The 15,248-nt window shown below is 36.6% G+C and overlaps 1 protein-coding gene across 1 annotated transcript; it reads left to right on the top strand.

Moving 5' to 3' along the window:
- The first annotated feature begins 1,622 nt into the window (after positions 1–1,622).
- On the top strand, positions 1,623–14,861 carry LOC122817376 (regulator of G-protein signaling 9-binding protein-like). The gene is made up of 2 exons (XM_044090569.1): positions 1,623–1,900; positions 13,652–14,861. Exons 1-2 carry the CDS (start codon positions 1,696–1,698, stop codon positions 14,164–14,166), a joined length of 720 nt encoding a protein of 239 aa, XP_043946504.1. The 5' UTR covers positions 1,623–1,695; the 3' UTR covers positions 14,167–14,861.
- The last annotated feature ends 387 nt before the right edge of the window (positions 14,862–15,248 follow it).

The following is a 15,248-nucleotide window of genomic DNA, read 5'->3' as shown; positions in this document are numbered from 1 at the left end:
AACAATAATGTTATTAGAATAAATTCCTTACTACAAATTACATCTCCAGAACCGGAATAGTTTCACTTTGTTTTGAAGATTCTTGGATAGTATCTTTCAACACTAAAAACTGAAGGTGACATTACCTGTGCCATCTTGTTCAGTAGTGGAATCTCTCTAAACAGGAATTACTACTTAAGAAGGTGTCCTGCAGTTTCTGCATTGTGTCACATCAAATGTGCAAGTTCTAAGAAAAAATAAATAAATAATATGGGAAGGATTCTGCATATACTTGAGTAACTGGTTTCAAGGCATGGGATCTTTTCTGCTGTGGTGAACTAAAACATATACAAGTAATGCAATTAATGCATTTTTAATACAGGAATTTAACCTTGGATATATCAGCTAAAAAACATCTTTTTTTTTAGAATCTGCTTTGCTTGTTACAGTGACAGAAAAATTTTAAATTTACTAGATTAGGAAATCTGTGACCATTTGAGCGAAGAATTTTTGCCTTGTATTTCTAGGCTTCAAATACCTGCAGATTATGTTAACTGTCTGCATATTATACACCTCTTCAGAACTACAGAAACCATTTCAAACCAAACTTGCAAGAGCACAAAGAGAAGATATCCTGAAGGGCATCCGTCGTTCACATTAGGCATAGCTCACCAACATGTGACGGGTAGAAAAGGTTTGTTGTGAGATACTGATATCTGTTCTTTCAGATCTGTTTGTGGTACCTATTATATATAACAGCTTAGCTTGGTTAAAATAAATACACTCCATCATGATGTCATGCACACACAATGCCTAGTAGTCCAGAATATGACTTTTTAAACTTCCGAACCAGCAAGCTTTACAGCTACAAATCATCTGAGTGTGGTTATCATTCCATGTAAAGGAATTGTTACAAGGCAAAGTAGCTTGTTACGACAGTTTCTTTTCTTCGTAACAGTATCATGTTGTACCATAGGCATCTACTTTTTTAATTTCTTTCTGAACTTTATCCAAGATTTACAGTTTTCTGAGTTTTATTACAGTTTTCAGACAAGCGCAAATAACTCCCTAAAATGTGTATGCAGCTCTACAAGCATCAGAAAAGACAGCCAGTGGAATAATATGACCTGCTAAAATGTCCCATCAAATAAAAAGGCATTGTATTACTTTCTGTGTTACAGCTTTTACAGAGCAGAACCATTTGTAGCATTGTAACGGACTATCCTGTTGATTTCTTACTGGGCTAGCTTACTTCCCACTGTGTCTGCCTCTAGCACTGTGCCTTCTTCATTGTAGTATGACACTTGAACTCTTTGTATTGTCTGATTTTTTTTTCCTGCCATTAGATGTTCTCAGGAATCACTGAGGTATAAAAATAAGGTTAAGCCCAGAGCAAAGTCTGACAAAAGCTTTCTGGGCGCCAGTGTTCTAGGAATCAAGCCAAGACAGCACTAACATAAATGGACAACTAGGCAATTTTAAGCAGCTGCACAGACCTACAAGGACACACACACACACACACACACACACACACACACACACACACACACACACACACACACACACACGCACACGCACACACACACACAGAGAGAGAGAAAAGACAACGAACAAAGTACTTCAGACAGAAAGAGAAGCTTGTATTATTCATATATATATATATATATAGCTTTACAGCTCTATTTCCTGCTGTCCTGACTGTGTCACTGTTCCTAAATGCCATCATCTCGGAGCTGCTCTGTGGAACTTACTCCAAGTACAAAAGAGATGGTTCAGGAGTGTAAGAAACGCCAAACATCCCTAAACAAAGTGACTGCCTTTTATAGGCACTTGGTGGCCTGTGTTGGCAGTAGCTCTGATTCCAACAAACTGAGGGATGACCTTGAACAGATCAGAAGAAAAGTCTATGAACTAAGCACAGGTAAGGAGCATATCCCTCTTAAGGTATGATATTTTCATAATGTTGAGACTTACTCGTACTCAGAAAAGCTTACTGCCAGACCAATTAATGTTTGTAAATATGCGCACTAAGTCAGTGTACTAAAGTGATAGCAAGAAATTAATACCTTACTTATAGTCAAATAAAATAATGCAGATGCTGTTCAATTGCTTTAAATGATTGTTTATGTGTTTATGCATTTGGCTGATTTGTGTACTGTGTGTTAGTGTACTATGCAGTACTTTTATTACTAAGGACTATAATGGCTAACTGGGTTAGTTAAACAAGCAATGACAGCATTCTGCTAAGTAATGATTTTTGGTTATGTATACTATTAAGTTATGCACTAACTTACTAGGAAGAAATGTGTACTTCAAATAAACTAATCATAGTTTTATAGAATATTACATATTATGTTTATTTTCTTTAAATATTGAGGTCTATATCCATCTATCTATATATCTATCTACATGGACTACATTAATTTGGTTGAAAAGCTCAAAATATTGAAAATGGGAATTTGCCCCTTCCCCACTTTGTGGTATGTATAATTAGCGGGGAGGGGGGGCACAGCTGTCCAATAACAGCAGACATAATTTGTTTGAATAGTGGTAGTGTTATGGTAAGGGTTTTAATAAGGTAAGGTGTAGGATTAGGTTTAGCATGTATTAGTGAGGTGGAGCAGGGGGACCTGCACTCCACCTTATTAATATTTGCTAGCCTTAACCTTGACCCTAGTACCACCCATACACCTTACCTTGGAAAAACCCTTCCTGTAATACTGCCACTACATAAGACAACACACACACACACACACACACACACACACACACACACACACACACACACACGCACAATATATCTAACTCCTAACTCTAACCCTAAACCTCAGATACTCACACATGCACTCCTACAATATATCCCCTTACCTAGGCTTTACTCTAACCATAAGCTGCTAACATTCACAGACATGATTCCATCCCCTAACGCACACTCACCTCCATAAATCCACCACCTTACTTCTGACACACACATCACTCAATCACATATGCATGCAACCAAACACATTTGAATAAACAAGCACACACACTGTCTTTTCTACAAGTTAAGCATTCAACAAAAGGATGGTTACCCATGTGTGTGTGTGTGTGTGTGTGTGTGTGTGTGTGTGTGTGTGTGTGTGTGTGTGTGTGTGTGTGTGTGTGTGTGTGTGTGTGTCATATATGTTATGTGTGTATCTATGAACAAGTGTACTTACCTCTGTAGTTAAGCAATATCATGGGACAATGGATTTAGTTAAATAACAGTGACAACATTCTGCATCAGTTCACTCAAGAAGCCCCCAAAAGCTAAGTGTAAACTTCTAGTGGTTTGAAAGTAACAGAATGCACTACTCAGATATAATCATAGTCTGGCAGATGCAGACTAAATGCTGTTCCTCTGAATGTCTAGTTTATCATGCACTTACATTGTTATGGACTGATGATGCTTGGAATAGGTCCATAGAGCCATAAGCTAGAAATGATTATTAAACGTAATCCATAGTAAGACTAGGCAGTTTATTTAGTTTATTCAGTGGAATGACTGAAGAGTCTCTGATATACAAGCCCTCTTGAACAGGTTACAGAATATAATCAGGCTACAGAAATACACTACAACAGCTTAGCTATAATCATACATTAAAGCCCACTTAAAGTCTCTGTATCAGGCAGGCTTGTGTTTTTTAGCAGCGCAGGAACTAATCACACAAAAGCTGAAGGGATTATATATATTTATCAGTTATTAAGAAGAAAAAGACAGGGACAGCTGTTTTCAGTGACAGTAATACACAGCCCTCATTCAATAATTTATTATCATTTAATAATTTGAACTTCACATTGTGGGTTTATTACCACCCTTTCAGAACAGATTAAAATTCTGGCTCACCAATCAGTGCACTATTCTCCACATACTACACTTCCTACCAATGTCTGCTACTGCAATGTCTTCCACATCTATCCCCCCAAAAGTACGATTCTCATTCAAAACATTAATCTCTGTCTCTTTGTGCCAACTATTTTTATTCATATATAGTTGGCTAAGCTAACCACTCACCAGTGTCTTTTGACAAAGATGACCTCCAAGTACCATCTGGTTAAGCAAATTGCTAAGAATGACGCAATATTCTGTCAGAAATATTGAGAAAGCAAATGGTTGTAACTAAGGAAATGATGCTTTTTGAGCTGGTGTATAAGATTTGAAGTGACCAGGTATAGTAAGGCCTGACTAAGTTTAATGATATTGGTTGGAAGGAAAAAGCAATCACTAGAAAATGGAAACCAATATCTAAACCATATATAAATGAATCATTGAATGTTGTAAAAGAGATAAAAGGACTGGAAGTGTCTTTAGATAAGGGAAGGGCAAATTACATATAAATAAATAGAATTAATGGGATCAATGCATGCAGAATAATGTTCAGGAGGAGGAGGAGTGAAATTTAAGGGAAGGCAGGAAATGAGCAATTTATGTAATGTTGGAGTGAATGAAAATTGCTAAAATGTATACTGTGTGAAAATAACAAAGGAGTTGTAGCATGCATTATTTTTTTCCTATTACTGTATATGTGCCTATGTCACTTTTTTAAAATGTCATACTTAATAAAGATATTAAAAAACATAATTACATGTTATGCAAAAGAAAGCTAGGAGAATCAAACCCAGGATTATAAGATGATGCTTATTAGCAGCTTATAGCCTTGTCTGCACTATATTGTCACACATGTATTTAATGTGTATTAATTCACCAAGAATAAGTCATAAACATCTTACTTTTAGTTGTTTAATAACAGAGAGAGAGAGAGACAGAGAGAGTGAGAATAAAGTATAATTACTTTCAACAAATAATTAAAGAATAAAGTATGTTTAAAGGCCAACAGCCATACCTCTCAACTGTCCTGATCTTCACAGATTGTCCATATTTTTCGTTCATGTTTATGGCCTGTTTTTCATAAAATTTGAAGTTTTCTGGCAAATCACTAAGGATTGAAGTCAGTAAATAATGACATACATTTGAGTTTCAGACTTTATATCATTCAGAAAATGCATGTTAATGCAAAACATGTTGTTCTAGGAACATTCTAAGTTTATAATAGCACTATTTAAAATCAGTCACTGTTTTTGGGCACTTCCCCCTATTATTGTTGGCTCTGTTTAGATTTCTTTCACTAAGAGGTTAAGTGGTATACTGATAGCCTTGAACCATGGGTGCATTGTAAACAAATGAGATACTATTGCTTACCCTGAATATCTGAAATGTGATTATATTAGTATAATTCACAGCTTGGAGTGCTTTTATTCCACTTATTACATGAACAAAGTTGTGGTTCTTGCACTCCTGCTCTGTATGTAATTGCCAACATGTCATTTGAGATCTAGGACTGTGTCCAAGCCATTTATGACTTAATCATAACCTAAAACCTAGTTTTAAGTGACTGGATGGCATACACCTTACACACCTCGCCATAATGAGAATGTAGTTCCATGTGTTTAGATCCATTAATAGCCAGATTCTGTTAAGAGGACAGTGCATACCTCTTACTAGGATGAGAAAGATACTGTGCAACAAAGGGGACAGATCCTAGGGGTCTGATTTGACAGAGAAGCTGTCCCACCTACTGAGCAAAAAAGAAAACTGCATGGGCCTCTACATCACTGTACGTTGATGACATGGAAGGGAAGCAAAGGGGTGCCACAACAGAGATAACTCTGGTTAGTAAACCATTGCCTGAAAGATTAGGGTTGGTTAGACAGTACAATATGGGACATAATGAGGTTTGACACCTGCAAAATTAACAGCTGGGTGACACAGCTCAACCATGGCTTTATCTGAAATGCTAATTCTAGCAAGGTGGCTCAGTGCATAAAATATGTGCCTCAAAGCTCAATGGACTGTGGTTTAACCCTAATTTCTGGTCATTGTCTGTGTGGAGTTTGCGTGTTCTCCACATGCCTGTGTGGAGTTTCTCTGGATACTCTGGTTTCCCACACAAACACACAGATTGATTGGCTATTCTATATTGTCCATATATATTTAATTTACCCTTGCCCTTAAGGTTCAGGTATTGTCTGAAAAGGATCCATGACAAGACAGTTCTATTAGTGTAGAGGGATAAAGCCTTGACAATGACCCAGGGGACTCAAGCTCGATTAGTAGCCTGGGTACTTAACAGAGCTGGTGGGGTGGATTGGCATGTCCATCAGTGGGGCAGGACACAGCAGGCTGTATACAGCCACAATCCTTCAAAGAAGGGACAGGCTCTTGTCTCACTAAGCCAATGGTTGGTGATAGCCTTCATTAGTCAGTATACAGGAGTGTACACTCAGAGGGAGAAAGCACTGTGTGCCCCCACAGTGATGGGGCAGGTTACTTGTCATAACTAGGTCATACAAATACTTTCATATCATTGAGGACACAGACAGCCCTCGAGGATGAATTTACAATGGGCCCTCTGGATGACTCTTGTCCCTATACTATTCTGGAGTAATTCTGCCTGTCTGTCTAATTTCTTCTCTGTATGATGCCAATGTTATTTTTTTTCTAATGTTCTATTCTTTTGGAAGAAGTAGAAGTAATCATTTGCAATTTCTTTAGCTTCTCCACCATCAAGGTGCCCCTCAAATCCTTTTCACATCTCCTGTTGGTAGCTTAATTAGAATCCTTGTAGACCTGGCACTTCCCTGCATCATGAGGAGGAGCCCCATATCTAAGGCACTTAAAGTGGCAGTCCTCCAAGGAAATTTCTTTCTTACAGTCATGTACTTCAAATGTTGTGATAAAAAGGACAATAAAAAATTTAAAAAGAATTTGAAAAAAAAAGAGATTTATAAAAATTTAAAAAAAAAATCAAGCAGCATGAGGGCCATTGAAAGTGAGCTGTCTCTGCCTCAGGTGTAAAACACTGGGCAGTACTAAAAGGTTAAGGAAACATCCTAACAGAGGAGTGAAGGCCACCAGAATGGTAAGGTTACCACCATGGGGGAAATTATTAATGCTGCATTGCCTAGCACTGGGGATTCAAATAATTTTAGGTACTGAATTCAAAGTACTTCAAATCAGATCTGTAGTCATTAGTAGCCTAGCACTTTGTTATCAGCTTGTATTCTTCACGAGTGCATGTTAGATACTTCACACGTCTCTGTGAGCTATGATTTGAGGAAAGCACAGCTAGAACATGATCAATGAGCCTCAGGTCCTATCCTGACTTAGTGCCTGCAGACTGCTTGAGTTACTGCAAAAAGCAATGCTAATTGAAACATATGCTATTGTACTGCATGGAGTGCTGTGATCACACTTCGAAAATGAAGAAAAGATAGGTTTGTTAAGCACCTTTCTGATGTCGGAAAGATGCTTAACAAGATTTTGTTAAGCACTAGTCTTGTTATAGTCCATCAACAGCCAGCAGCAGCCATCACAGAATAGTGGCAAGAACCAAAAACAACAAAAAAAAACTTTAAAACATTAAATACTTCATTCTGGCTTTCTTTTTTGGCTCAAGATACTTCATTCAGCCTTTTTTTTTTCGTTCAGTGATATGTTTTTTTAACTTGCTTTAAAGCTTTTTGCACAACATGTTGCTTTTCTATAGATAGAAACAACTCTGATCCAAAACAATACCAAAACAGCAAAAATCTTCAGAAGTCAGGAATCGAAAAACAGGAACCAAAGTCAAATCCAAAAGCAAATTCTTTATTCTCCAGCGCCTCGGTGTAACCACCTTTCAAGAGTATACATTCTCACTGTCTCACTGAAAGAATGGATATATATATATATATATATATATATATATATATATATATATATATATATATATATATATATATATATACTCATAGCAATTAATTAAACAATTAATTAAACAATTATGTTCAAAAAAGCAGACACCTCCAGTTTATTTCATTATTCAGTCCACAGGGTGTCATTGTATTGTATTTCAAAATAAAAATACTTTCCTTATATATAAGTAATGATGATGTGCAATTTCCTATTGTTGGCAATGCAATAGATATGTCTTATGTTCTTCTTCTAACAAATTTATTCCGCCTTTTATTAACCAGAGAGCTATTCATTATGGCTCCATGATTAAATTTGAATGTGAGAATATATGTAGAAATATGAAATTGAATAGATGTAATAGTTTATACAACTTAACTTATAAAGAATGGAGTGCTTTAAAAGAATTATGTGACAGGAAGGATATTATTATTAAACCTTCTGATAAGGGAAACAAAATTGTTATGAGTGTCGTGCAATATTTTGAGATGTGTATGAATCATTTGCAGGATGAAACAACATATGAAAGAAGCAATATGATTCATTATCAAAAGGCTGTTACAAAATTTAAACACATGTTGGATAGGGGAGTCAGGCTGGGGTTTTTTACAGAGAAGGATGTGAGGAATAGGTTAAACAATGATAGAAAGGACCTAGCTGTATTCTTTTGTTTACCAAAAATACATAAGAACTTACATAACCCCCCAGGTCGACCCATTATTTCAGCCTGCAACTATTTCCTATGTAACACTGGTTTGATTTTACATAGAATATTTTTACCATATGCAGTTAAATCTCCAGTTTACATTAAAGATAGTATGGAATTTTTAAACAAAATATCCTCTATTTCTTGGAACAACAAAATGTATTGGTTGGTTATGGATGTTAAAAGTCTATATACCTCTATTAGACATGATGATGGCCTCAATGCAGTGAGAGCTTCTTTAAAAGACAACCCTTCTGTTGATTTCATAGTAGATTTGTTGGATTTCTGTTTAAAGAATAATTATTTTATTTTTAATGATGTTTTGTATCGGCAGAAACAAGGTACAGCAATGGGGCAGCTTTTGCCCCATGTATGCCAATTTGTTTATGAATTTTTTTTGAAAGGAAATTTCTATTTGAGTTAAATTTTATGAAATGTAATGTGTTATTTTATTTTCGTTACATAGATGACTTGATTTTTATTTGTGATGGTGGTTTTGATTCAGTTAATGAATTTTTGACAGACTTACATGGTAACCCATTTGGGTTAGAATTTGATGGAATACAGAAGGGAAACAAAGTAATATTCTTGGATCTTGTTTTGGAGGGTACAGAACATGGTAAAATTATATCAAATATACATAGGAAGTTTATAGATGGTAATCAATACATTCATGCATCTAGTTGCCATCCTGTACATACTTTGGAAGCTCTCCCTTATGGGGAATTGGCAAGGGTATCTAGATTATGTAACACACAAGAAAATCTACAAAGGGAATGGGATATCACATATAATATGTTTTTGAAAAGAGGGTACAGTGTGAATATTTTAGAAAATGCCCATATGAAGGTAAAAAAGGAGGATAATATGGTAAGGAATAAATGTAATAAGGGTGAACATCACCATTATAAGAAATATCATCTGGCAACCAGTGATAAAACTTGTAAGGATATTTATTTTGTCTCTACATATAATGTAAAAAGTGGAAACATAAAGGATGTAGTGGAACATTTTTGGAAATTTTTAGTGAAAGAGAAGGTGTTGAATCATATTTTGCCACTAAAACCTTTATTCTCATATAAAAGGGGAAGAAATTTGACAGATATGGTGGTACATGGTAAATTTGTAATGCCAAAATTTTGTTTACCAAGACCACTAAGTGAATTTGGTACAAGATGTTGTAGTAGATGCAGTGTTTGTAGGAATATAGTTAGAACATTTAATTATATTAATAACATTAGGTTTATAGTAAGACATAGTTTTACCTGTAGAAGCAAGGGAGTTGTGTATGCTTTACACTGTCCCTGTGGATTATATTATATAGGTGAAACTAAAAGAGAGTTTTGCATTAGGTTAGGTGAGCACATTAGAGACATAAGACATAAAAGGGAAAATAAATTTATTGCCACACATTTTAGTGTTTATCATAATAGTGATGCTTCATTCTTAACGGGAACAGTTTTAAAAAGTGTGAAATGTCTTTGTAATGATGAAAATGCTTTGAAATATAATTTACAATATAAGGAAAGTATTTTTATTTTGAAATACAATACAATGACACCCTGTGGACTGAATAATGAAATAAACTGGAGGTGTCTGCTTTAAAACTTTTTTGAACATAATTGTTTAATTAATTGTTTAATTAATTGCTATGAGTATATATATATATACCCATTCTTTTAGTGAGAATGTATCCTCTTGAAAGGTGGTTACACCGAGGCGCTGGAGAATAAAAAAATTTGCTTTTGGATTTGACTTTGGTTCCTGTTTTTCGATTCCTGACTTCTGAAGATTTTTGCTGTTTTGGTATTGTTTTGGATCAGAGTTGTTTCTATCTGAAGGTGTGTGGAGTGGAGTTTGTGTAATGTTGCTTTTCTATGGTGGTTATTCTTTGTGCAGCAGGACTAAGTGTGTTATATCTTTCAAAGCAGCAAAACATTTAGCAGTCTTACATTTTACTAGTAATACAAGGAATTATGGTCAGGGTCTTTCCAATTATAACCTTCTTTGTTATGCTTTCTTAACAGCCATGTCTCAAACACATAACAAGCTGGTTAGAATAAAAAAACTGATCATAATCCTCTATTTGATCAATGATTTACACAAGGAGGTGCGCTGAGACCCACCACAGTTCATTTCCCATCGGCTCTGTTAATAAAGGAGTAAGATGGTGTAGTGCTGAAGGGATTTGTAATAACAAAAAAATTGGGCTCAGCAGGATTAGAACATGGGAAGGAAGATTTTGTTAGCCAGAGGACAGCACTGACCTCTAAGTAATGAGACTTGATCTGCCACCAGTTCTATCCATCTTGCAGTACTACTGTCATGCAAATTAGCCTTGTTAATAATTGAGGGAGCCTTACCACAAAAAGTCTGGCCTCCTTGTTAACACAGTTTTGTTCAAATTTTTTTTTGAAACCCACAGTATTTCAAAGTCTCGTGGGTATGGATGGAACAGTAAGATAGAAAAATTCAATCAGACATGGCTAGACACAAAGTATACACTGACTTTCTCTCTCCCTGCTACAGAGAACGTTTATGCCTCATTTAGGTTCATAGGCAAATACTACACTGTCAGTCTGCAGACTATTACAAGCCTAACCAATAACTAGAGGTCAGAATCAGGCTCTGTACTTTGTATCTCTGGGGTAAAGACCTTAACCATTATGCCAATCCCACCATCCTTTAACACACCTGTCCTCCTTACTGCTAGCTTCATTATAAAAGAGAAACTGCATATGTATTACAGAAGTGAATGACTGCACATATATTTTTAATTAATTCATATTTTACTGACTGGGTTGTCCAAATGAGCAGATCCCACTGCCAGTGGTGGTCTAAAGAAAATGAGCCATAAATGCCAAAGATGCAAATGCAGAAAATAGGTTCAAAGGTAATTATAGGCTAGCTGCCCTTGTGAGCCATTTTAAGCCTAGACAATTTCTTTCAAACATGAGAATCAAACCATATACCCTGTGTCTGTGAGCTAAACACCTTGACTATTACACCAACCCCCAACATTACACCAACCCCACACCCACAACAAATACTGTCAACTTATTGGATTGGACCAGTAACTGCAGTATACACCCTTCTGCTCTTCTGGCTAGAGACACTCACAGTTGACTGTAGTGAGAACTGAACCCCTACCTAAGTACACAGAATACACAACCCAGTACTTTACACAAGCACTACAACAAAAATCTCATTATACCCATTACAGTCATAAATGCACAAAGCTACAGAAATAATTTTCAACATGTTTCTGTGCTGGGAATGCATTGCATAGTTTGATAAAATTATCCAAAGACTCAATAAAATGCTGGCTTGCCTCATATTTTCTAAAATGTGTTTTCGTTTATAGACACTGACATAAAAATGCATACTATCTAAGTTGGCACACAGAGGTAGGACTATAACTTTTTTTTTAAGTTTGTGATTAGGATACATAATGTGATGCCTGTGTATAGTAAAACAGCCACAAACCCCATTTGAGCACCATTGTCAGCCATGCAGCAAGTTGCTTGCAATATAGAGAACACGTTGGAAATAGGAAGCTGAATATATATGCTGGCATGAGCGTGTCAGATAAGAGTCTGAAATTATACTGTAGACATTTCTGCAAGCCATTTATGTGTACTGAACTTAAGAAAATAAACTTGTTGTAATGTTTTTGTGGCATTTTATGGTTGATTCCTCCACTGATCATCAAACTCCACTCCCCACGAGCTGCTTTGTAAGCTTTTTCATTTCCACTGAGCCAGAGTTGAGTGCACTGAGTATGAAGCCATCATCCTTGCTGAGGGATCAGGGTTTTTATGTAAGTCCTGTTTTCTCCCTGCACTGATACCCATAGCATCTAAGTGGATGATGATGATGAGAATACCCATTTGTTAACCAGATACGCCCATTGGACACACACAGTCCCTTTTCAGGGGTGAACCTAAAGCAACGTCTGGTTATTTGCTCAAGGTCACAAAGTAGGCAAATGAGGACTTAGGGAATAAAACTGTGTACCACAGGAACTATAACTCACAGCCTTAACCCTGTGTACCAACTGCCAGATATGTACACCTATGAGGTGTTTTCATGTTACTGCATGCAATGTACTTAAAGATCCTGTCTTCTCTTATCAGAACCATCGGTGCGATCTCCAATCTCCACTGGAGAGTCTAGTACAAAAGTACAAAAGCGTGTCTTGACTTACATGCCCCACTCCTCCCCCATAAGAGAAGAAAACAGACGAAACCTCAACATTCCTCTTTTCTCCCATGCCATTTCCTCCAGGTGCTTAAGCTGTTAGCCGAACTCTTGTCATATGGGTCATACTCAGGGCTTTATCCCTCTGCACCATCAGAGCTGGCTAAACATTGTTTTAACTTGCCCTATTGTCACTTAAAAACAAACTAAACCAAGAAATGTAATTACACAAAATATTCAGTAACACGCTGTTCTAGAAAAGGTCAGTCACTGGTTGAGCTGATCTGCTTATAACATATTCCTCCTATTCCAACGCTACGTTCTTTGTAATTCGGATTTACTGTAAGCTGTACTGCACATGTAGAGACTGTGTGTATATCAGTGCACCTGGTTATTGTTACTGATCCATCTTTATCCAAGATAAAGTGTATCTAGTCATACTTAGGTCAGCCACAGGATGCATCAAGGCTAAATGCAGAGCAGTAGTAGGTTTCAGAAAAAGGATAACATAAAATGACCATTGAATAATGATGTTAGGTATATGCCAACAACATAATATTTTTACCATTTTATTCTTTTATTTCAAGGGAAGGCTGTGCTGATTAGAATACAGCCTGCTCAGTAAACTGCGTGGTTTGCAAAACTATTAACATTTTGCAGCTAGAATGCTTTGTTGAAATCATTGGGTGTGAAACAATAGAACTATGTCACAATGAAAATATTTAAAAATTAAAATATACAGGTATACTTTAAATGACATCAATATAATAAGCACAAGAACCAATTTGATGTACTGGAAGTAGCATGAATAGGTAAAAAAACAACAATGATTCAATGGGTGAATTATTTTGTGACTTGTTGGCTGTCTGTGTCATCCATAACCTAACCATTTCAAAATGTGCCATGGATGCTACTGTATTCATTAATGCATGCATCTTAAACAGGTAGCTGAGTGTAATAAGTATTACATTAAATGATCGCTGTCTCTCTTCCCCTGTCCTTCTCTCTCTCTCCAGGCCTCCAAACCAAGCTGGCCCTCTTACTGACTGATAAAAGCTTGAAAGAAGATGAGAGGACCGAGTTAGAAAGGCTGTGGGTCATTTTCCAATCAACTATGGAATTGTTCCAGCAGGACCTTGGCAAAACACATAACCTGACCACACTTTTCCCTCTCAACGTCAGGAAGACCTACTTAGTAAACACAGGAGTAGCAGGAAAAACTAATGATGTAGGCTCCAAGGCTCTCAGTGTCAAGGCAATGGGTTCTAATGGTGATGAATGTTCAGTAGCCATTGAATCCCTGGAGAAGCATTTTGAGCAAGTGGGAAAGATGTTACATGAGATGGAGATGAAAGTTAACATTCCCCTCTGGGCAGTGGAGCCCAGTGAAGAGGTCTGGCCAGAGGCTGCGTCTGACCTTGGACTAGATGATACCTCATCTAATGAGATGCTAGCAGCGAGTGAAGTGACTGGTTGGCGCTGCTGTTACAGAGGTTGCCGACTCTCCTCCCTTGTTTGTATGGTGTCATAGGCAAAATTAGAAGTAATAAAAGCGCCATTTGATCGATGATTTGATATTATGGGTGAGAGGAAACATCTCAATGCTACTCATCAGCTGCCAAAGGAAGAGAGCAAATTCCATAACCACCTTTATAGCTTGTGCTACTTTCTTTTGTTTAGATGTCTATTCAGACAGCCTAATCATAGGATAGAACATGCCATCATCCATTCTTTCAATAGCACTCTATGTCCTGCAGATGGGTCTGGCTAGACTGGGTTCCAATAAACTTTGCTTGCACTGTGTAGCTCTCAGTTAATCACAGAATATCTCTAGCACTCCTGGGCCAATTCTGGAAAAAATATTACATGTCTAATGAAAAGAAAAAAATAATATAAAATAATGCAAATGTCATATGGAGTTGAAATTAGATTTCAGGATGCGCTCTGCCTCACATGTATTCCTCAGCATTACCATATCACCTGCCTTGCAGGATTTATTCAGGGTATCATGTAAATTGCTCATATTAAACTCATCACTTGAAATAGGTACTTTTTGACCTGCTATAACTAAAGTAATGAAGACACGGACATGCCCTTTTTAACAGTTTAATAGTCTCTTAGGCATGCATTAGAATTATTTCACTCAAAATTAAAAATGCATTCAATCATAATAGCTCTTACCAGTTTTATAATCTCACCAGAAGAGTGCAGCGCATTATTTATAACAATGAGCCATGTGTTTACAATAGTAATGAAATCAGGATAGATGATTTCTAGTCACAACCCATGTGCAGATATTTTTGCCTACAACTTGTTTTAAGGCAGTATACAAGTTAGTGCATGCCTTTACTGTAAAATCAGTTTCCCTATGAAGTAAAGTAGAAATGGAACCTCTTCTTAAAAGCATCTAGTTGGCTTTTACCCCAATGTCACCTCTAAGTGCTTTCTGTATATTGCCAACATAATCCCTGACTATGGGACAGATGAATGACTGGCAATTTCTGGATTGCTTTATAAAATTATCTCTAACAAAGCTGAGATTTCAATGTGGCGTATACCATTCTAGAAAGTGTTGTGATTTTAGGGAATTGTTAAGGTATAACATCTGAAAAG

Source organism: Protopterus annectens, chromosome 12.part0, assembly GCF_019279795.1.
Source record: "Protopterus annectens isolate FY-2018-M chromosome 12.part0, PAN1.0, whole genome shotgun sequence".
Classification (NCBI taxonomy): Eukaryota; Metazoa; Chordata; order Ceratodontiformes; family Protopteridae; genus Protopterus; species Protopterus annectens.
The sequence above is the reverse complement of the archived record's forward strand: the minus strand, read 5'-3'. Positions and strand labels throughout refer to the sequence as shown.

Coding starts and splice junctions, on each gene's coding strand:
- LOC122817376 (XM_044090569.1), top strand. CDS start 1,696: ATGCCATCATCTCGGAGCTGCTCTGTGGAACTTACTCCAAGTACAAAA. Junction 1,901..13,651: donor AGTCTATGAACTAAGCACAG/GTAAGGAGCATA, acceptor CTCTCTCTCCAG/GCCTCCAAACCAAGCTGGCC.